The 23,711-nt window shown below is 45.2% G+C and overlaps 1 protein-coding gene across 3 annotated transcripts in view; it reads right to left on the bottom strand.

Annotated features, from left to right (window-relative positions):
* Positions 1-23,711, bottom strand: part of LOC121535962 (neuronal membrane glycoprotein M6-b) — a 34,750-nt gene that overhangs the window by 9,257 nt on the left and 1,782 nt on the right. The window contains exon 1 of one of the 3 annotated variants that reach the window (XM_041843202.2): positions 17,528-17,703. The exons of the other annotated variants lie outside the window; for them this stretch is intronic. Within the exon in view, the coding sequence (XP_041699136.1) occupies positions 17,528-17,597 (70 nt within the window). The 5' untranslated portion in view covers positions 17,598-17,703. Of the gene's footprint in view, positions 1-17,527; positions 17,704-23,711 lie in introns of those variants that run through there. 3 annotated transcript variants of the gene reach the window in all.

Genomic DNA, 23,711 nt, shown 5'->3' with positions numbered 1-23,711 from the left:
ACCATAATACCTCCTCCCTCATGCTTTATGGTGGGAAATACACATGCAGAGATAATCAGTTCACCCACACCGTGTCTCACAAAGACACGGCAGTTGGAACCAAAAATCTCCAATTTGGACTTCAGACCAAAGGACACATTTCCACCGGTCTAATGTCTATTGCTCGTGTTTCTTGGCCCAAGCAGGTCTCTTCTTATTATTGGTGTCCTTTAGTAATGGTTTCTTTGCAGCAATTCGACCATGAAGGCCTGATTCACACAGTCCCCTCTGAACAGTTAATGTTGAGATGTGTCTGTTACTTGAACTCTGTGAAGCATTTATTTGGGCTGCAATTTCAGAGGCTGGTAACTCTAATGAACTTATCCTCTGCAGCAGAGGTAACTCTGGGTCTTCCATTCCTGTGGCGGTCCTCATGAAAGCCAGTTTCATCATAGCGCTTGATGGTTTTTGCGACTGCACTTGAAGAAACGTTCAAAGTTCTTGAAATGTTCCGTATTGATTAACCTTCATGTCAAAGTAATGATGGACTGTCGTTTCTCTTTGCTTATTTGAGCTGTTCTTGTCATAATATGGACTTGGTCTTTTACCAAATAGGGCTATCTTCTGTATACCCCCACTACCTTGTCACAACACAACTGATTGGCTCAAACGCATTAAGAAGGAAAACATTTCCACAAATTAACTTTTAAGAAGGCACACCTGTTAATTGAAATGCATTCCAGGTGACTTCCTCATAAAGCTGGTTGAGAGAATGCCAAGCGTGTGCAAAGCTGTCATCAAGGCAAAGGGTGGCTATTTGAAGAATCTCAAATATAAAATATATTTTGATTTGTTTAACACTTTTTTGGTTCATGTGTTATTTCATAGTTTTGATGTCTTCACTATTATTCTACAATGTAAAAATTTTTTAAAATTAAAGAAAAACCCTGGACTGAGTAGGTGTGTCCAAATTTTTGACTGGTACTGTAAATGATTGCTACTTATTGTCAGAGCAGTGGTTTATAGGCCACAGGCACCAAACGGAAGAAAACAGACTGAAACAGGGAGGGACTACCTGGACTTGTTTTCATTTTCAGCATGTTTTCGTTTTCCGTTGCAACGCATTTTGCTACAGTGTGTCCTAATGAATATGACCCTGATGTGTGGAACTGCTGTTAGTTAAAATCCTCCCCAGCACACAGTGGTCAGATCTCCTATTGGATGTTCATAGAACGTATACAGAATCAATGCTAACCAGTGCTAGCACCACGAGATGCTAGCGTTGACCTTTGACTTCATGCATTGCTAGACTAGATCCCTGACCAGTCCTCTGTGCACAGCCCCCAGTCATACCATCTAATGGACACTGCTAGTTCAACACAGGCAGGATGAGAGAGTTATGAGGGGTATGCTATATTAAATAATACTGTGTCATATGGTGAGTCAATGGTACCCTGATATTTTGCTTTGCATATGGCAGCTACAAAACTCCCCAAAACTCTGACTTCTATTCTATTTGTTTTGTTTCAAGACCATTAAATCTGACGTTGCCTTGACAGTGCACCGTGACAAGCTCGTAAAGAGTTATGGGCAGGGTTGTAATGAGCGACCATTGTGGAAGGCAGTGGAGCGGGTTTGGCAGTGCTATGGTTGCTGGTTCCTTAGAGAAGGAGGCAACAGCAGTGTTGTTAAGAGGGAAAAAGAGAGAAAGAACACATTACATTGAACACAAGTGTTGAGGCTTATGTAACTGCCCGTTATAAATAGCTCCGCATTGCAAATGTGGGACGTTACTCTGGGAAGATATTGCATTCCCTTGCATGTGCCACTTTGCTGTTTCCATGACAACCCGCTCCAATTGGCATCTCTCACACTTCGTAATTACAGACCGGCAAATTTCTTCTTCAGGAGTGTTATGGCTCTTTCTTTTACAGTTATTTCTCCAAATAAACAAATCCATTCTGATTTAATGTTTTCCATTTTGGAAGCTGTAGCTATTTATTTTTTTCAATTGACAAGGCTGAAATGAATGTCGGAACAGACCCCGACCAAAAAGAAGAGGCCTATAGGCTATTCCGTTTCTATAGTGACGGGTGACAGAGTTGACTGTTAATGACATCCACATGCCAACATCAATGGCATCCCATAATATCAGCCAAAGCATTTAGTCACCCTCATTAGTGTTGCTTCCAACTGACGATTCACATGACTATGGACTTCAACATCAACTGGATATCAACAGTTTGCTACAGGCATTGAAATAGAGTGCAACAGAATCTTGTCTGCATGCTAGTCCTAATAGTAATACTTCCATACAGCACTAAGATTGGCTTATCCAGAAAACACAAAGGGTTAAACCTAAGCAGCAACTGCTGCTGAGCGAGAAGCTGAGACTCCAGGATGAGGCGTTGGTTGGTTGCATAAGAGCACGGAGACCGAGCGAGCATTGCATAATGGATCTCTATCCCATTAATGTTAATGAAATACCAAGTCAAGGCATGGATGTGGTGGGGCACTAACTACTCTAACTCCTACCATCTCAGCAGAAAACCAGGCTAAATGACGGAACGCCAAATGGGTTGGTCGATATGGGACAACTAGGTCTGGTTCCCTTGACTTGTGCCCCTAGTCAAAAGGACAAATGGAATGGTCCACTTCCATCTGAACAGACAACCATCCTGACAGAGCTCAAAAGGGATTGGTCGAAATGGGACAAACAGGTCGGGCCCCCTGAGTCTTGTGCCCCCTTGTCAAATGGAATGGTCCACTACTACTCCACTTCCTGCCTTAAACTAGGGGCCTCATCCGGTGCTAGGCTGCCTGTGGCGATGCCAGATGAGCTGAGCGTTTATCATCACAGTTAAAGTGCACTAATGGGAAACAGACAGGCATGAGCGGACGGCCGCGGCGGACTAGAACGGAAATCGATGGGCTATTCATTGGAGGAGAATTTAGGTGACAGAGCGAGGTCTAGTCCATCTTTCTCACTCTGCCCTGCTCTCTCTGGGGTGAAATATGAGAACTACAATTACAGGGCCCCAGTACAGCTATAGACAGAGGGCTCAGACCAGACACAAGCTATATGTCTATGTGCCCAGTACAGCTATAGACAGAGGGCTCAGACCAGACACAAAGCTATATGTCTATGTGCCCAGTACAGCTATGGACAGAGGGCTCAGACAAGACACAAAGCTATATGTCTATGTGCCCAGTACAGCTATAGACAGAGGGCTCAGACCAGACACAAGGCTATGTCTAGTTCTCCACTTTCAATTATTCCCATGTTGTTTGGGTGGAATCTGACACTAGAATACAACCAACCTTAAACCCATTCAGATAGACAGAGTATGAAAAACCTACTATGGGTATATTTACGATTATAAACTGGGTGGTTTGCAGCATGAATGCTGATTGGCTGACAGCCGTGGTATACCACGGGTATGACAAAACATTTATTTTTACTGCTGTAATTACGTTAGTAACCAGTTTATAATAACAATAAGGCACCTCGGGGGTTTGTGGTATATGGTCAATATACCACGGCTAAGGGCTGTATCCAGGCACTCTGTTGCGTCGTGTATAAGAACAGCCCTTGCCAATATACCACATCCCCTCGGGCCTTATTACTTAAGTATAGCCTTTGCATTTAGTGAAGTATGGAAGCCTATGAGGCTCAGTTGGAGAATTACAGTGGCAAAAGAGGAAACTGTCTTTCATTTGTGGCCTATTTTTCTACCAGCAGTGAGAGAATAGCTTCACGGGCCTCCAAAGGCTCTCTCACAAACCCCTTTCAGTACAGTGGTTCTGCTGTCAAGAAGTTCATCCCACTGTCTTTTGATGCCAGAGAGAGAGAGAGAAAGAGAGTAAGAGAGAGGGGGGAGAGACAAACCGCCAGAGAGAGAGGGAGATGGAGAGCAGGAGAACGATTGAGTGAGATAGACAGAAAATCAGAGAGGAAGCGAATGGGGCAGAGAGAGAGAGAAAGCAAGATGAAGAGAGAGATAGACAGAGAGAGAGAGAGGAAGCAAATGGGAGAGATAGAGAGAGAGCATGTGAGATTAAGTGAGAACAAGAGAGAGTAAGCAAAGAGTATTTTTTGGCCCGGGGGCCAGTGAATAGTGGTTGCCATGGCAGCATGTTACCCACGACCCAGTTGAGCGGAGCCTGTAGCTAGCTGACTACGCCACTCCACGGCTCCTCACTTCCCTTCCCACGCGTACACAGCAGAAGGGCGTGAACTCCCCTCGGGGCTCAGAGCAGAGGGTTCAGGGATGGGGACATGACTCTGAACCTCAACCTGAGCATGGTCTGAACGAGGTTCAAGCAAAGTGAGGCTGAACAGGTATCCAGTAGAGGAAAATGTGGGTGGTCCAAAAGTGGTCTGAGCACTCTGTCAGCCGGTCCCAATTCTCTCTCTACGCCTTCCCTTTGGCCCTAGACATTTAGTGTTTGCAGATCTGTAAGATGGAAGCAATATAGTGGAAGCTCCACCACCACAGTGCTTGTACCTATCCAGACCCTTCAGATGTGTAAACATCAAAGGAGAAGGGGTAAGGCTGTGTGACTACGCCTACATCCAATATTATTTCGTTTTCAGTCAGGTGATTGGTTTTGGTTTTATCCCATTTGGAAAATGGGCCATCCCCAGCCAGAGGAAAAGCCACTTTAACGTTCATGCATTGAGGGGTAAAAAACTAAAGCCCTGCAAAAGGACACACATCTATTTAAAATAGCTACTGTACTTGATACATTTCCAAAGGGATTTTCCCGCTCCAAATTATGAGTCATATTACGACACATTACAAAATATTACGAAACATTATGATGAAATGTTACAGTGACACAGCTTAAAGCTAATGTACAACATATTTGTCAACTCTACATTGACTAGTTTTAGCGTCAAATAAAGTCGCTTATAATGACTAGCCTTGTGAACATTTCACCGGTAGTCTGTTCTCTTGCCTCGGGCTATTCCAGTTTAGAAGCTCTGTATTCATTTTAGGATAACTTATTCTTCCTCTTGCATTGCATTGTAGGAAGATTCCCAACAGAGCTGTGTGGATCACCAATGAGAGACACATCTCCTCTCTACAGCAGGAAAAAAAAGATGGCTGCTTCAATGAGGCGTTGATGAAAGAGAAACCCCATCTGTTTAAAAAGTGAATAGGCTTGGGGGGTGAAACACAGGCACACAACATACAAATACTTTCAGCATGTTCTGATATTTTACGCTACACTATGTTTTTTCATGTGACAGTATGTTATATCCTTATTCTACAACTGCCAAGCACAACGATATGGACCAAATAAATATTGTGAAATCTAACTGTTTTAACGACACGACAACATGTTTCGGACTATTACTGTCGGATATCAAAGGACGGTAGAGTTAGAGGATCACGTGACATGTGACCTTCATCAAACTTCTCTGCCATACCCAGAGAACCTTTCCCCCTGACCCTAATCTGGTCTACATCCTATAGCCAAGTCCTTACCCTGGTCCAGCATTAATATGAAGGACACCGGGCAACAAGGTCAGCATCTGCCCACGCTTAATTGAGTGTAATGAAGTGTACCGCTTTTAAATACCCCCTCAGCACTCGTCTACTACACTCCTATAATTTCATCAATACTTTATCCCAGCAGTGGATTAACAGCGCCGGAGAAGATGGCTGCCGTTTTACAGCCCTCTAACCAATTGTACTATTATGTGTGTTTTTCCGCGTTATTTGTAATGTATTTTGTACATAATGTTTCTGCCATCGTCTCTTATAACCAAAAAGAGCTTCTGGATACCAGGACAGCGATTACTCACCTCGTATTGGACGAAGATTTTTTCTTCAACGAGGCGGCCGCGAAGGATATCATACAGACACCCGACAAGGCCCAAATCCCCGTCATTCGCGTGAGGAAGAGACGGAGATATCGTGGACGTAGATCGGGGTGCCTTGTAAGGATCCGACGGCGAGCGAGTAAACTGCCTCTTCCATCAATCCTATTAGCTAACGTTCAATCATTTGAAAATAAATTGGATGACCTAAGATTACGGTTATCCTACCAACGGGACATTAAAAACTGTAATATCTTATGTTTCACCGAGTCGTGGCTGAACGACGACATGGATAACATACAGCTAGCGGGCTATACGCTACATCGGCAGGATAGAACGGCTGACTCCGGTAAGACAAGGGGTGGCGGTCTGTGTATATTTGTAAACAACAGCTGGTGCACAAAATCAAATACTAAGGAAGTCTCTAGGTTTTGCTCGCCTGAGGTAGAGTATCTTATGATAAGCTGTAGACCACACTATTTACCAAGAGAGTTTTCATCTATATTTCATCTATATTTTTCATAGCTGTCTATTTACCACCACAAACCAATCCTGGCATTAAGATTGCACTGAATGAGTTGTACAAGGCCATAAATCAACAGGAAAACGCTTATCCAGATGCAGCGCTCCTAGTGGCCGGGGATTTTAATGCAGGGAAACTTATATCCGTTCTACCTAATTTCTACCAGCATGTTAAATGTGCAACCAGAGGAAAAAAAACTCTAGACCACCTTTACTCCACACACAGAGACGCATACAAAGCTCTCCCTCGCCCTCCATTTGGCAAATCTGACCATAACTCTATCCTCCTGATTCCTGCTTATAAGCAAAAACTTAAGCAGGAAGCACCAGTGACTCAGTTAATAAAAAAGTGGTCAGATGACGCAGATGCTAAGCTACAGGACTGTTTTGCTAGCACAGACTGGAACATGTTCCGGGATTCTTCAGACAGCATTGAGGAGTACACCACATCAGTCACTGGCTTCATCAATAAGTGCATCGATGATGTCGTCCCCACAGTGACCGTACGTACATACCCCAACCAGAAGCCATGGATTACAGGAAACATCCGCACTGAGCTAAAGGGTAGAGCTGCCGCTTTCAAGGAACGGGACTCTAACCCGGACGCTTATAAGAAATCCCGCTATGCCCTCCGACGAACCATCAAACAGGCAAAGAGTCAATACAGGACTAAGATTGAATCGTACTACACTGGCACTGACGCTCGTCGGATGTGGCAGGGCTTGAAAACTATTACAGACTACAAAGGGAAGCACAGCCGCGAGCTGCCCAGTGACACAAGCCTACCAGACGAGCTAAACCACTTCTATGCTCGCTTCGAGGCAAGCAACACTGAAGCATGCATGAGAGCACCAGCTGTTCTGGATGACTATGTGATCACGCTCTCCGTAGCCGATGTGAGTAAGACTTTTAAGCAGGTCAACATTCACAAGGCCGCAGGGCCAGACGGATTACCAGGACGTGTACTCCGAGCATGTGCTGACCAACTGGCAAGTGTCTTCACTGACATTTTCAACATGTCCCTGACTGAGTCTGTAATACCAACATGTTTCAAGCAGACCACCATAGTCCCCGTGCCCAAGGACTCTAAGATAACCTGCATAATTGACTACCGACCCGTAGCACTGACGTCTGTAGCCATGAAGTGCTTTGAAAGGCTGGTCATGGCTCACATCAACAGCATTATCCCAGAAACCCTAGACCCACTCCAATTTGCATACCGCCCCAACAGATCCACAGATGATGCAATCTCTATTGCACTCCACACTGCCCTTTCCCACCTGGACAAGAGGAACACCTATGTGAGAATGCTATTCATTGACTACAGCTCAGCATTCAACACCATAGTGCCCTCTAAGCTCATCACTAAGCTAAGGATCCTGGGACTAAACACCTCCCTCTGCAACTGGATCCTGGACTTCCTGACGGGCCGCCCCCAGGTGGTAAGGGTAGGTAACAACACATCTGCCACACTGATCCTCAACACGGGGGGCCCCTCAAGGGTGCGTGCTCAGTCCCCTCCTGTACTCTCTGTTCACCCATGACTGCATGGCCAGGCACGACTCCAACACCATCATTAAGTTTGCCGACGACACAACAGTGGTAGGCCTGATCACCGACAACGATGAGACAGCCTATAGGGAGGAGGTCAGAGACCTGGCCGTGTGGTGCCAGGACAACAACCTCTCCCTCAACGTGACCAAGACAAAGGAGATGATTGTGGACTACAGGAAAAAAAAGAGGACTGAGCACGCCCCCATTCTCATCGACGGGGCTGTAGTGGAACAGGTTGAGAGCTTCAAGTTCCTTGGTGTCCACATCACCAACGAACTATCATGGTCCAAACACACCAAGACAGTCGTGAAGAGGGCACGACAAAGCCTATTCCCCCTCAGGAGACTGAAAAGATTTGGCATGGGTCCTCAGATCCTCAAAAAATTCTACAGCTGCACCATCGAGAGCATCCTGACTGGTTGCATCACCGCCTGGCATGGCAACTGCTTGGCCTCCAACCGCAAGGCACTACAGAGGGTAGTGCGTACGGCCCAGTACATCACTGGGGCCAAGCTTCCTGCCATCCAGGACCTCTATACCAGGCGGTGTCAGAGGAAGGCCCTCAAAATTGTCAAAGACTCCAGCCACCCTAGTCATAGACTGTTCTCTCTGCTACCGCACGGCAAGCGGTACCGGAGTGCCAAGTCTAGGTCCAAAAGACTTCTCAACAGCTTCTACCCCCAAGCCATAAGACTCCTGAACAGCTAATCATGGCTACCCGGACTATTTGCACTGCCCCCCACCCCATCCTTTTTACGCTGCTGCTACTCTGTTAATTATTTATGCATAGTCACTTTAACTCTACCCACATGTACATATTACCTCAACTACCTCAACTAGTCGGTGCCCCCGCACATTGACTCTGCAACGGTATCCCCCTGTATATATATAGCCTCCCTACTGTTATTTTATTTTACTTCTGCTCTTTTTTTCTCAACACTTTTTGTTGTTGTTGTTTTATTTTTACTTTTTTTGTTAAAAATAAATGCACTGTTGGTTAATGGCTGTAAGTAAGCATTTCACTGTAATGTCTGCACCTGTTGTATTCGGCGCATGTGACCAATAAAATGTGATTTGATCCCTAACCCTGTGCACTTACTGTAGCCTACGCTCTTTAGCTGTCTGTCTGCCTGGCTCCCTGCCTGCCCTGCCTGCCTGCCTGCCTGCCTGCCTGTCTCCCCGCCTGCCTGCCTGCCTCCCTGTCTCCTTGCCTGCCTGCCTGCTGCCTGTCTCCCTGCCTGCCTCCCTATCCCCCATCAGCCAGTGTACAGGTATGGGAAATCTGGGATAAACCTAGCCAGCTGTGCAGGGGACTCCCATCATACACCTATGCACACATTAATATACACTCATACACATATGCACACAGAGAACTAGCTCTATGCAGTCAGGCACATGTACATGACATACAGTGTACATCATGTACAATATACACAGCTAGCACATTTGGTTCCTTGGATGTTGTGGGAACCTACATTTTTGGTTTCCCATTGGTTCTGGGAACGAAGCCATACGTTTCCTGACCGGTAAAACTGAGAACATTCAGCCTATTCTGGGAACATACATTTTTACATTGCAGGGAGGTTCTGAGAACGTTTTACTATGGTTACCTGAAAGTTTTCCATTAATCATGCAAACACATGTATATTTTATTGTGGCACGGCATCAGTGAGATTTGAACCTATGATCTTCTGTTCTCTATCCATGGAATCAGTCCACTGCGCCACCAGGACAGATCTAGTATGCCATGTGATTTTTTAAAACTCAAAGCTGTTAATTTTAGTCTATTCAAACAGACCCCATTTCAAAAGAAACAAGCACTCATTAAGATCAGATGCGGCCAACACACCTGAAAATACTTAACAAGACAGAGGATAGAGAGAGTTTGTTGACGCTGAGAATAGAATGTACATATTTTTTTATAATATTCTTTGAATGTTCTTTGAATGTTTTCTTGTGGTTTTTATGGAAAGTTTTCTTAATGTTCTGAGAACATGGCTTTAAATGGAACCATGAGGATGCCTGCAGAAAACGTTACGCTAAAGTACTAAAATTCCCACTAAAAAACACTTATTTCCCTCATTAAAATGCAAATCAATTTATAACATTTTTGACATGCGTTTTTCTGGTTTTTTTTGTTGTTATTCTGTCTCTCACTGTTCAAATAAACCTACCATTAAAATTATAGACTGATCATGTCTTTGTCAGTGGGTAAACGTACAAAATCAGCAGGGATCAAATACTTTTTTCCCTCACTGTATGTGCTAGCTGGGTATCCTGCACCATTCTATGGTTCTAAGAATGTTATGTGAAGTTGGGGAGTCACGTACACATACAAACACAAAACTACACATAGCCTAAGCAGCTAAACACACACACACACACACAAGCTTCGAGACAAGCAACACTGAACCATGCATGAGAGCACTAGCTGTTCCGGACAACTGTGTGATCACGCTCTCCATAGCCGATATGAGTAAGACCTTTAAATAGGTTAACATTCACAAGGCCGCAGGGCCAGACGGATTGGAGCAAGTGTCTTCACTGATATTTCAACCTCTGCCTGACCCAGTCTGTTATACCCACATGTTTCAAGCAAACCACCATAGTCCCCATGCTCAAGAACGCCAAGTTAACCTGTCTAAATGACTATCGCCCCTTAGCACTCACAGTTGTAGCCATGAAATGCTTTGAAAGGCTGGTCATGGCTCACATTAATACCATCATCCCAGACACCCTGGACCCACTCCAATTCGCATACCGCCCCAACAGATCCACATATGACGCAATCTCTATTGCACTCCAGACTGCCCTCTCCCACTTGGACAAAAATAACACCTACGTGAGAACGCTGTTCATTGATTACAGCTCAACGCTCAACACCATAGTGCACTTCAAGCTCATCACTAAGACAAGGACCCTGGGATTAAACACCCCCCTCTGCAATTGGATACTGTACTTTCTGACGGGCCGCCCCCAGGTGGTGAGGGTAGGCAACAACACATCCGCCATGCTGACCCTCAACACAGGGGCCCTGCAGGGGTGCGTGCTTAGCCCCCTCCTGTACTCCCTGTTCACCCACGACTGCGTGGTCGCACACGACTCCACCACCATCATTCAGTTTTCTGATGACACGACGGTGGTAGGCCTGATCACCAATGACAATGAGACAGCCTACAGGGAGGAGGTCAGAGACCTGGCAGTGTGGTGCCAGGACAACAACCTTTCCCTTAACGTCAGCAAGACAAAGGAGCTGATCGTGGACTACAGGAAACGGAGGGCCGAGCACACAAACCTACATGTACATACTGTATTACCTCAATCAAGTTCCAAGTTTTAATGTCACATGCACAAGTACAGTGAAATGCCTTTCTTGCTAACTTAATCAAATCACCCCAACTACCTCGTACCCCAGTACACTAACTCGGTACCGGTACTCCTTGTATATTGCCTGTATATAGTATAGCGTTGTTATTGTTATTTATTGTGTTACTATTTTCTTTTTATCTATTTATCTATATTTTTGTATCTATTACTTTTTATCTATAAATGTTCATACTTTTTAACTGCATTGTTGGGAAAGGGCTCGTAAGTAAACATTTCACAGTAAAGTCTACACTTGTTGTATTCGACACGTGACAAATAAAATGCGATTCTATTATTATTTTTTTACACACACACACGAACACTGAGCAAATTACACTCAAACTCGATGAAAGCATAGTATCATTCCTATGGTGAAACCAGAGGGGTGAGAGTGTGGTCTACCCTTGCCCTCAATCCTCAAGGTAAAGATTATGGTCCTCTGCTCTGAGACATTACATGAATGTACGGCTCAGAGGGCTCAGTGCATTGTTTGCAGCTGTGTCGCATTAATTCACCAAAATGTAAGTCTGAGCCTCCAGCCAAAGGGTCTGGTACAGTCTGAACCGGGGTGGCAATGGGATGGCTGTGGGCTTATGTAACAGACTTAGCTAATGCCCTTTCCATGCCCCTGTCATGTGATTATGGCCATTCACATGGTCAAAAGAAGCATTTCCATTTCCACCAATGTCCTCCTCAGGTCAGAGTGAGTGGAGGGAGGTTTTCATACCTCACTGGTAAGGATGGACACTGGCTCTATGTGAAGTCCAGTCCATTTCTTACAGATGCCAATAGAATCAAAGATGGACTCCACAGAAGAGATGGGACAGGGGGCTCTCTAGCCATTCTTAGTGGTGGTTATTTCAACATGATGTTATATTGAGAAGATAGACAGATACAAGTGAATCAGAGTCATGAGAGAATGGTTTTACTAACAACTAGGGAATAACACATAGTATCATGCAGCCCATTTCCATAGAACAGAACATTCAATGTTTCCACTAACACACCATATTCCTCTTTGTCTTTCGCTCCATTTCCCTCTCTTTGTAGTCACAGGGCAGAATCACATTGGCTGTCTCTCTTTATGATCCTGGATGTATTGATGTCATCGTTAACACTGACGAGAGTTAATCGGGCACACTGAGGTTTATGGGATCTGAGTGGAGCGAGCAGATTGGGCATCAGTAGGCGATGGAAGAGGGCCAGAGAGACTGGCAGGAGGTTGGCACGGCTGGCATTGCATAGGAACAATGCATGCTGTGCCAACCTGTCACTCAGTGCTATTCATACACCCACATACAGACCATACTGTAGACAAAATGAACACACAGCATACACACACTAACATGCACACATAGACACGTACAAATATACATAATTGAATTCACACAGACTAAGGAGCTGCATGTGGATACACTCCCACTAAAATATACATTTTATGCATGCATGAACACACACACACACACACACACACACACAAACACACACACACACTCCCCAGATGGAGGCTGTGTGTGTGTGTGTGTGTGTGTGTGTGTGTGTGTGTGTGTGTGTGTGTGTGTGTGTGTGTGTGTGTGTGTGTGTGTGTGTGTGTGTGTGTGTGTGTGTGTGTGTGTGTGTGTGTGTGTGTGTGTGTGTGTGTGTGTATCAGAGATAGCAAGAGCAAGAGAGAAATGGTTGAAGGGCTTGGAGATGAATTGAGATAGTGGAGATGAGCGAGAGATGACAGTGGATGGGTGAGGGGGAGAGAGGGATGTAGCAGGCTGAATGAAAGAGCAATAGGATATGAAAGAGAGAGCGACAGAGTGAGAGAAATTAGGAGAGACGGTAGAATAAATGAACAGAGAAAAAGATAGAAAGGGGAGAGAGAGAGAGAGAGAGAGAGAGAGAGAGAGAGAGAGAGAGATAATCAACATATAGCCAGCAGCATGAACATCCTGCCAAGTGAAAGCATCACTGTACAGAAAAAAAGGTTCCAAAAGGGTTCTTCGGCTTTCCCCATAGGAGAACCCTTTTTGGTTCCATGTAGAACCCTCTGTAGAAAGAGAGGCGGAGGCTATTTGTGTGTATGGAACATTTCTGGGATCTTTTATTTCAGCTCATTAAACATGGGACCAAAGTTTATATGTTTTGAAATATTTTTGTTCAGTGTAGTTTTCACAATATATGCTTCCCAAAAACAACATGGTCGCTGTGGTAGAACGTTTATTTTGTTGCCGATGTTCTGCATTTATCAGAGTGCCATCAGGTAGCCTGATTTCAGATGTGTCCATGTAAACAGGATTATTAGGGAAATCGTTCTTCTTGCAAAGCATGTAAACGTTTTAATCGAACTATTATATTATTAATAATAATAATAATAATAATAATATGCCATTTAGCAGACGCTTTTATCCAAAGCGACTTACATTCATGTGTGCATACATTTTTACGTATGGTTGGCCCCGGGGATCGAACCCACTATCCCTGGCGTTACAAGCGCCATGCTCTACCAATTGAGATAATCTGACTATCCACAATAATTGCATTATTGTGTGCATGTAACAGTACTCAATGTACTCAATGTAACCAGGGAATTTCACACACACCGCCTACAGTGCTACATTCCAATGGCATCCACTTTTCCTGCTGTTGTATACATGCATTGAGAATCACAGTTCAGTACAGTAGAGGGATTAGCACAAGGGAGCGTAGCGTTGTGAGTGTTCTGCCTGCGTTAAGCTTGAACGGTAGTGAGTAAATGATCTACGACTCATATATTAAACAGAACCCATCAGCGCGCCACTGTTATGCCCCATCGCCGTGGTGATGATGATGTAATCCCTCACGGTTGTGATCTGAAGATGTGGATGGCAACGCAGCGGAGAGTTATGTAAGAGAGAACATACTGTCCCCGCCCCCTCCCTCCTTTCCTGTGTGGTACAGGGTGAACAGGAGGTTTATGGCTAGCTAAGTCAGTCTGACATCATAGAGAGAAAGAGAAGAGGGGAGGGAGAGAGAGAGACGGGGAGAGAAACGCAGGTGAGAGGAAGAGGAGGGAATAGGAAAGGCCAAAGGAGAGAGAGGGAGAAAGAGAGAGAAAGAGAGAGAGAATAACTATCCTGTATCATTCATTAGGGTCAGAGAGCAGTCCCTGTACACTAGATAGTCAGGATGTAGCCGGCCTACTGTAAGAATGACTTCTGGGGTTATAATACAATCATCACACATTTGTAATAATTTCAACTCTCTCTCTCTCACAGCCTCTACTATTTTGGAGTACAATATAGCCCAACTGAAACTCCACCTAGCCTCCTCAAGGGGTTTGGCAGAAATATATGGAGGGATGCCAATTGGGTGTTCGAAATCACTGCCAATGTGAGCGGTTGAGTTTGTCTTCAGCCTGAAAGGCGGGTGTGACAGATGTCAGCAGAGATGTTTTATAGGCTACATTGTAAGGGGCTTTGATGTCAGGTCACATCTTTGATCAGATTACATTATATGAATTATGACGGATGCCTCAACTGAGGTTTTAGGCCTACAAGCATGCTTTGGTTAGATACCTCAAGGCTGCCTGGTTGCCTGAATCTACAGCTGTTACTGTGCAACGGATGCTGTTGGATCCCCAATGGAGGCGAGGCACTTGGCACATACAACACACAAGCTTCTTACATGACATGGCAGAGCTTCAACTGCTTGCCCTACTCACTATAAATCTCTTACATCTTAGAGATGCTGAGGATTATGGTGGAATGTCAACAGTTGTAGAATATACTCCAGTTGTAGATTATGAAAAAGCCAATAACATCGCCAGCCACACAGCCCCTTCCCTCACTGTGAATGCCATCCACATCCATAACCCTAAGCAAACCATAGGATATCATGTTACATTACTTTTGTAGAGATAAGCTACATATCCTGTAGAACATTAGTTCTGCAAGTGTCATGTAAGATGATTAACCATAGGACAACTTCATAAGGAGATGTTATACAGTGTTGGGAAAGCTATTCTGAAAATGTAGTTTACCAAGCTACCAATTACTTCACACTGAAGTTAAACTACACTAAAGCTACCCTTAAGAAAAATATAGTTGACTTAACTAAAGTTACTTTGAAAATGTAGTTCACTACCTCCAAACTACATTTTGATAAATTATCATATCTAAATCTTAAATGTCATAGACTACAAATTGCAAGAACAGACCACTCTGGAGTCAGATGTTAACATAATGTGTGATTTGGCCTATTAAACACAAAAGCTATGTTTTAAGTGAGAATTAGGCATGTCTGATGCTGAAAATGAAAGGACATTATTGTCTACTTCAGCCATCTTTTCTTTTCTTTTGCAGTAGTGTGTAGTTCCAGTAGTTAGCTACACTGCTATATACATGGCAAAACAGTAATTAACTACTGAAAACACTAGCAAGATTTGAATTTAGTTCAACTACCACCAAGCTACTTGAACTATGTATAGTTCACTACTCCCCAACACTGATGTTATAATATTAGTAATTATGGTTAGGTCAATGTAGGCTATTTGCTGGCTATGGCAAACCCTGTGACATATTTATGTAGCATTAATGCCTACTGAATGTAAATCTCTATGTAAAACACATTCAAATGTAACAACATCTGAACAACGTATTGAAAGGATGGGGGATGGAAAGAAAGGCTTGGTGTATGTTGTACTATCTAGAACCTAAAAGGGTTCTTCGGCTGTCCCCATAGGAGAACCCTTTGAAGAACCCTTGTTGGTTCCAGGTAGAACCCTTTTGGTTAATTGGTTCCAAATAGGTCCATTTTGGGTTCCATGTAGAACCCTTTCCACAGAGGGTTCTGCATGGAACCCAAAATGGTTCTACCTGGAATCAAAAAGGGTTTTACCTGGAACCAAAAAGGGATCTCCTATGGGGACAGCCGAAGAACCCTTTTGGAAGCCTTTTTTCTAAGAGTGTAGGGTTAATGGCTAGAAACAGGAGGATGGATGGATGGATGGATGGATGGATGGAATAGGTGAGGTGACAGGGTAAAGGAGCAGCCCTGAGGGCACAGCTTTAGCTGCTACATAGCACTGCCCCCTATGAACTGATTTAGGATCAGATTTGTGCCTTCAACTCCTGACCTCAGCCACAGGGAGGTAATATAACTAGCTGCTATTAGATTTAGTAGGCTGTAGCACCAAGGGATAGCCTGTATCAAAATGATTGATTGAAATAGTGATTGTAAAATTGTGTAGCCTAATTGATGTGATGGACAATGTAGCCTGTTATCTGATTACGAGAGGTAATGACTGGACAAGGGTGTTATTTTGCCCCAGTAGCCTATATCAAAAACAAATGTAATCCCTATATACATTCCTATACATTGGGCAAATTGAGACGGCCCCACCCCCTGCTTTGCAGGTGGACAAAGGCAACGACAACCCAACATATAGCGGAAACAATTGTATGCCTTGCCTATAGGCTACTATTTATAATTTGTCATTCCATGAACAATGATGGTAAAAAACTGCTGTTTTTACGAGTGTTATCATGTGAAATGAGAGGACCGAGCTTAGTGTGTGTAAAGTGGATCGGGACCCCAGTTTATGTGTCGCTGATCCCTTATTCCCAGAGGGATGTGGCTTTTTATCAACATCACACACGGTCAAGATACGGGCGCCACTGCGCTGCATCCTCTTATACTCGAACAAAAGACCCAAATCCTAATTTCTCTATTCCATCAACCAAAGACAAACAATGACAGTCACATTGACGACCACGTCTATGGCAAAATCCCTTTGTGAAACGGTTATTTCGCAATGATGAGATCCAATCTCGGCAGCAGTGGTCCATGCACCTGACCATTAGCCCACACCAATACGCGCAACTGAGACAAAACAATACAAAGGAGAAATACAAAGGAGACAACCCCGCCTTTGATGGGTCACGCGAGGCATTTTTCATTTGCCCATTATTGAAAAACAGGGTAATTGTGATTATACATGGCTGCAGCAAAGCAAAGCAAATTGGCATTAACTATGCTCCATAAAACCTAGCGCGCGACTTCCCCCCTCCCCTCAATCTTGGTCGCGCTAAACATGTCCAAATAAAAACCAACGTTGATGGGACACAAAAATACAAGAATGTTATTGAATATTCTTTGTCATTTGTAAAGGGCTCATAACAAAACAGATGCTCGAGCGAGCCACCGTGCAGGGTGAGAAAACACCGCAAGTAGGTTAAATCGCTCAGTAGCCTAACAGTGCGGGGGATACGCGCAAAAACGCTCCGTATCACAACGACGACCATTCCGTACCTTTGCTTTCTTCCCTCTCCTCTTGGTTTTCCTCTGCGGTAGACTCCATGACTGGCTTCGTCCCATCCATTTGGAATGTTTTCCTTTCAATACTTTTTCTTCTAGGCTTTTGGATTCTCTCTCTCTCTCTCTCTCTCTCTCTCTCTCTCTCTCTCTCTCTCTCTCTCTCTCTCTCTCTCTCTCTCTCTCTCTCTCTCCCTCCCTCTCCCTCCCTCCCTCCCTCCCTCCCTTGCAAGCTTAGCTCCCCTGTATATACTAGGCTAAAATCCCGTTTCAAGATTCAAAGGTCTTGTCAGATTTTGCACAGATTAGTGGTCCCTAAACGATGCCAGCTAACGCTTTGGCCCTATGTCACTTGCAATCCCAATTTTGGCGATGGATAAAAACGTTGATCGTGGCAGATTTTTGAGCGCCCACCCTATTTTCTAGTATAGAATGAACTCCCTCACATGACCAACCCCTGCCTCCAGGCACATAGCATCCCTACACTTGTGGAAAAAAGGTTCCAACAGGGTGTCCTCATAGGATAAACCCTTTTTGGTTCCAAGTAGAACCCTTTTTGGTTCCAGGTAGAACCCTCTGTACATGGAACCCAAAAGGGTTCTTCAAAGGGTTCTCCGGACAGCCAAAGAACCCTTTAAGGTTCTATATAGCACCTCCTTTCTTTCTAAGGGTATACTGCTATATCACACAGGTGAGAGAAAGAAAGCAAGAGAAAGAGAGAGAAAAAAGGAGAGAGATACAGATAGAGAGAAGGTTACCCCCTCCCAGTTGGTACTGGGTCTATTATTAAATCAGGGTTATAGGTTACTGCACCGCTGGCTGCATCTGTTAGTACACACATGCACCATTGTGAAAACTCACAGCACTGACACAGAAAAACACACAAATGTCAACGCTCACATAGACACTTGTGCTATTGCACAGAAGTTATCACACAAACACACACACCGCCCACTCTCCATCTGGTGACTAAAGGGCTAGAAAGAGAGAGAGTGGGTGATCTACAGAGAGGGAGAAGAGGAGAGAGGGAGAAGTGGAGAGAGGGTGATGAGGAGAGAGGGAGAAGAGGAGAGAGGGATAAGTGGAGAGAGGGAGAAGAGGAGAGAGGGAGATGATGAGAGAGGGAGAAGTGGAGAGAGGGAGAAGAGGAGAGAGGGAGAAGTGGAGAGAGGGAGAAGTGGAGAGAGGGAGATGAGGAGAGAGGGAGAAGTGGAGAGAGGGAGAAGTGGAGAGAGGGAGATGAGGAGAGAGGGAGAAGAGGAGAGAGGGAGACGAGGAGAGAGGGAGACAAGGAGAGAGGGAGAAGAGGAGAGAGGGAGAAGTGGAGAGGGAGAAGAGGAGAGATGGAGAAGTGGAGAGAGGGAGAGAGGGAGAATAGGAGAGAGGGAGAAGTGGAGAGAGGGAGATGAGGAGAGAGGGAGACGAGGAGAGAGGGAGATGAGGAGAGAGGGAGACGAGGAGAGAGGGAGAAGTGGAGAGAGGGAGAAGAGGAGAGAGGGAGAAGAGGAGAGAGGGAGATGAGGAGAGAGGGAGACGAGGAGAGAGGGAGAAGTGGAGAGAGGGAGATGAGGAGAGAGGGAGAAGAAGAGAGAGGGAGAAGAGGAGAGATGGAGAAGTGGAGAGAGGGAGAAGTGGAGAGAGGGAGAATTGGAGAGAGGGAGAAGAGGAGAGAGGGAGAAGAGGAGAGAGGGAGATGAGGAGAGAGGGAGACGAGGAGAGAGGGAGAAGTGGAGAGAGGGAGATGAGGAGAGAGGGAGAAGAAGAGGGAGGGAGAAGAGGAGAGATGGAGAAGTGGAGAGAGGGAGAATTGGAGAGAGGGAGAAGAGGAGAGAGGGAGATGATGAGAGAGGGAGAAGAGGAGAGAGGGAGATGAGGAGAGAGGGAGAAGAGGAGTACATATAAAAGTGTGTGAGAGAGAATCTGGGTGGTAGGAGAAAAGTATACAGAATAGTCTAGGTTTTATTTGATCTGTAGTTCTGGAGTATAGGCCTACAGTTTTGGGGATGGTTACAGACTGTCCCATCCTAACAAATTATAAGATATTTCATGCTGGAGAAATAATTAAGAAAAACCCCATTCATAATTCATTTTAATTAATTTGGCCCTGCTCCGTTTACTATTGTTCACCTCGTTTTCTAATAATACACACACATCCTCAAACAAAGGGACGCCATCTGCCCCGAATCCTCTTAAATAAGGTATTAATTCTGATGCACGTTGCCTAATGCAGCTCAAACGCTTGCTGTGTAGCTGGACAAAGCCTAGTGCTCTCTCTGTCTGTTGTAGCAGAGCTACACAACTGTGCAGGAAAGGGTCTTTCAGAGCACACACAGGTGTCTTACAGAATGTCATCAGGAGTCAGGAAGACCCTTTTATTTTTCTATCTGGGGGTCCAATATGTGGTGGAAAAATCTTCATATGGAGGCTCAGGCTGGCTATCTGAGCTGAGCACTGGGCAGTGCAGTTTAAACCTACAGCTAGGCTCCTAAAGGTTGAATATCGTCACGCACACACACACACACACACATATCCAATCCAATGGTCATAGAGGGGGAGCAAACAGCAAACCTCCTGGGTGAACCTCAAGGTCCATTTCCCCCCACATCCAATAATCTCTTATGCTGGGTCACAGATTAAGCACTTGTCCAGAAGATGAGATACAGTGGTCCCTGGCACTCTCTCCTCTGGCACACACATAATACATACACACACATACTACACACACTTTGAGGTTCGGATCCAATCTGTTCCAATTTAGGAGATATAACAGGTCAATCCAATACTGTATATCCTCTCTGGAAATCTCCTGCAGAATTAGACATTGGGCTTTGGTCAAGTAGAGTGGCTATCAGCCCTAATCATAGAATCCTCGACCAGAGTGTCATTCCAAAAACAGCTGTTCTAGTTATTATATTTCTATGGTTAGTCTGTGATTGGGAGGGACATTAGGGCTGAAGCAGGAATAAGGAGGGCATGGGGGGATTTAATATCCCTGTATATTAATCCTCTGTAGCCATATGACTGCATTCTGTATACTGACTGTGAATTATCCACTAAGGACTAACAAATGGGGTCCATACAGGCCAAGAACTAACTAGCCTAACACTCTCTCTCTCTCTCTCTCTCTCTCTCTCTCTCTCTCTCTCTCTCTCTCTCTCTCTCTCTCTCTCTCTCTCTCTCTCTCTCTCTCTCTCTCTCTCTCTCTCTCTCTCTCTCTCTCTCTCTCTCTCTCTCTCTCTCTCTCTCTCTCTCTCTCTCCACCCTGATCACTAGTCTTTGCTGCCTCATTCTATGTCCCAGAATTCCTCTCTCTATTGGAGTCCAAAAATGCACTGAACCAAAGATGTCAGCTACATGGCTGCCCTTTATAAAGAGCTCAACAATGGAACACTGCCTTTAATTTCTCAGAGGAAATGACTACTTACTTTCTTATGACCACAAAATAACATGAATTAAGGAGCGGGACCTGTCCTTCCTCATTACTGTGGAACAGAGAGAAACTAGAGCCGCTGGAGCCACAATGGGGTCTTCTCTCTCCCAGTAATGAGGCCATTACGGCTCCATTATGCCCTCCGATGTGGAGTTAATGGGGAGAAAGGAACAGTCTGGCCTCCCTTTGATGCCCCTGGAAACAACACTGCAATTATGTCCTCAAATTCTGTCCCACTCCCAAAGCACCTCCATTTTGGAAATCGGTTTACAAAACTTAACCAATTCCATTTAAGGATATTTATGTGTGTCTGACTTGGCAAACTGGATTGGTCCAATCTTTCACAAGTCAACTTGTGGGTCAACTGAAATATCAACTCAACATCAGAGAGATTATGTTAGGCCTAGGGGATGTTAATAGCAGTTGCCATGGTGACATGTCAACATGACGATAGGCATAGCCGATTGAAATCTATGAATCTAATGATGCTATCGGTTCCTAGGACACGTCTTCCGTGTTCTCTCCGTCAATAAAGTGCAAATCTTTGAAATCACGAGCTAAATATGGATGGCTGTAAAGAGAGTCTAGTCAAGTTTGGAAAAGAAACAGCAACAGATATGGTCAACGCTGTGGGTGGATGTTCTGTCTAGGCCATCAGCAGTTCAACTTATGGCATCGTCTGCAGACCATCTCCCCAGAGCTAGAGGATGGCCACCCAGACAGAGGCTTTGGCACAAACAGTCATGTTTTTGTTTACGCCTCAAGCTGTCTCTGTCTCCCTCCCTCTCAGAGTTATTTAAAGCCCCTGAAGACCTGCTCCCCTCCACCGCTTGTGGGACTCTCCATCCATTAGAGAAAACAAGAGAAAACAAGAGAATAATTTTCTCAATGCACGAAGAACACCAAGCAGCACACCACCCTAGAGCCATTTTGCATGCATCCGCATCATCCCAAATGGCACCCTATTTCCTATTTAATGGTGCACTAAAAGTAGTGAACTACTGTATATAGGGAATAGGGTGCAATTTGAGACACATCCATGTTCTTGGACAAGTTCCCATGATTCTCATGACCCCCATTAGGTCACACTACTCCAGCCTATTGCGTTTCCTCCAATGGGCTGCCCTTGTCTGACCCCTGAACCCTCTCTGAACAGTCGTCTGAGTCTAGTATCCTTCTAACCTGGGATAGCAGCAACCCGTCCAGTGATGGGTGTGTGTGTCTACTGTCTATCGGCTGGGGCCGTTGTTTCATCGATACACAGACGACTGATCCCAAACACCAGCAACCTAACACACAAACTAATACAGACACACACGAAGACACACACACAAAGACACACACACAAAGACACACATACACTTTGCACATTATCTAGAAGCGGGCATTAAGAGCCTCCTGCTGACGCTTTAGTCTAATCCTGGCCATTTTAATTGCCTTTGCTCCCTGTAAAAGGGAAACCTTGGCTGGGAGAGAGCCTATGGAGGTTCTGAGTAAGTCATCCACAGCTGGGACTAGGGGGACATGGAGGGCTGTGACACAGCAGCGACTCCCATTCTGCTCCCCTGGTTAGACGGGGCAGAGCGGACAGAGCTGGGCACACGGGACGTAATCTGGCAGGATGACCCACTTTCCTGCCAGGCCATTCTCTGCCTGCTCTCGCCCCGCCCCTACACGAGCGGTCGCTAAGGAGACACCTAGCCCCCTCTCATCAGGGACTCTGAACGTGGATGCTGGAGAGAGTTAATCCTTAGTAACCAAACACACAAACATCAACAGGGGGAGTTGTCGGTTCTGGAGGCACCTTTCCCAATCCTGCTGACAACCTTGGCTGCTCATACTCACTCCCCACACAGCTGAACTAGAGCACACACATGTACATCCATGCAAACTCTGCTGGTCGCGTCTGACTTGGCTCTCAGACGCTGCCTAAATGAAAACACCTGCAACTCTAGTTTTCTCACCTCAACTCTGGCTGAACTAAGCTGTGTAGGCTGACATTTTCCTGAGCCAGCATCCATCCTTAGACATATAGGGATGTGAGGGGAGTTATATAGGGAGGTGAGTTACATAGGGAGGGGAGGGGAATTTGAGGGTCCAAGTGACTCCAAGACAAACACTGAGATCCCAGGAATGGAGACACATTGGGATAACTCAGGGGACAGGTCACAACACTCCTCTCGAGAAGCAACCACTGTTTGATAAGACAGATAATTAATGCATTTTTAATTTCCCGTCTATCTCGTGCAACATCTTATAGTCAGAGAGCTCAAAATCCAAGGAGCTGAGGATGGAAATCGAGGCGGGAGTGTGGGGTCTCCCTTAACAACTCACCACTGTCTTTGCTGACATGCTTAACCCAGCCCTCCTACCCCGCCCCCCACTGTTTTAACTGACTAGCCCCATAATCCCTCTGGCCCAGATACTGCAGGCAGCTCAACATGATGTCACATCCCACCCCACCATTTCATGAATCCCCCAGGAAGCCAGGGTCACATGACCAGGGCCTCTGCTTCAAAACAACCCGCCCCCCACCACCCAGGAATATGTTGGAATCCTTTACAGCGACCCTCAGAGACCAATAAGTCATGTTGCAGGACAGAGAACGTACAGGCCTGGAAGGTTAGTATCATCATCATTGTCATCATTATGGTTCCCATGAAGATGGAAGGAAAGATTGACAGGGCTACAAATGGGCATGCTCGGCTTGTGTGCTTGTGTATGTTCGCGCACATGAGTGTCCCCAGATCA

The sequence above is a fragment of the Coregonus clupeaformis genome, chromosome 29 (assembly GCF_020615455.1).
Source record: "Coregonus clupeaformis isolate EN_2021a chromosome 29, ASM2061545v1, whole genome shotgun sequence".
Classification (NCBI taxonomy): domain Eukaryota; kingdom Metazoa; phylum Chordata; class Actinopteri; order Salmoniformes; family Salmonidae; genus Coregonus; species Coregonus clupeaformis.
The sequence above is the reverse complement of the archived record's forward strand: the minus strand, read 5'-3'. Positions and strand labels throughout refer to the sequence as shown.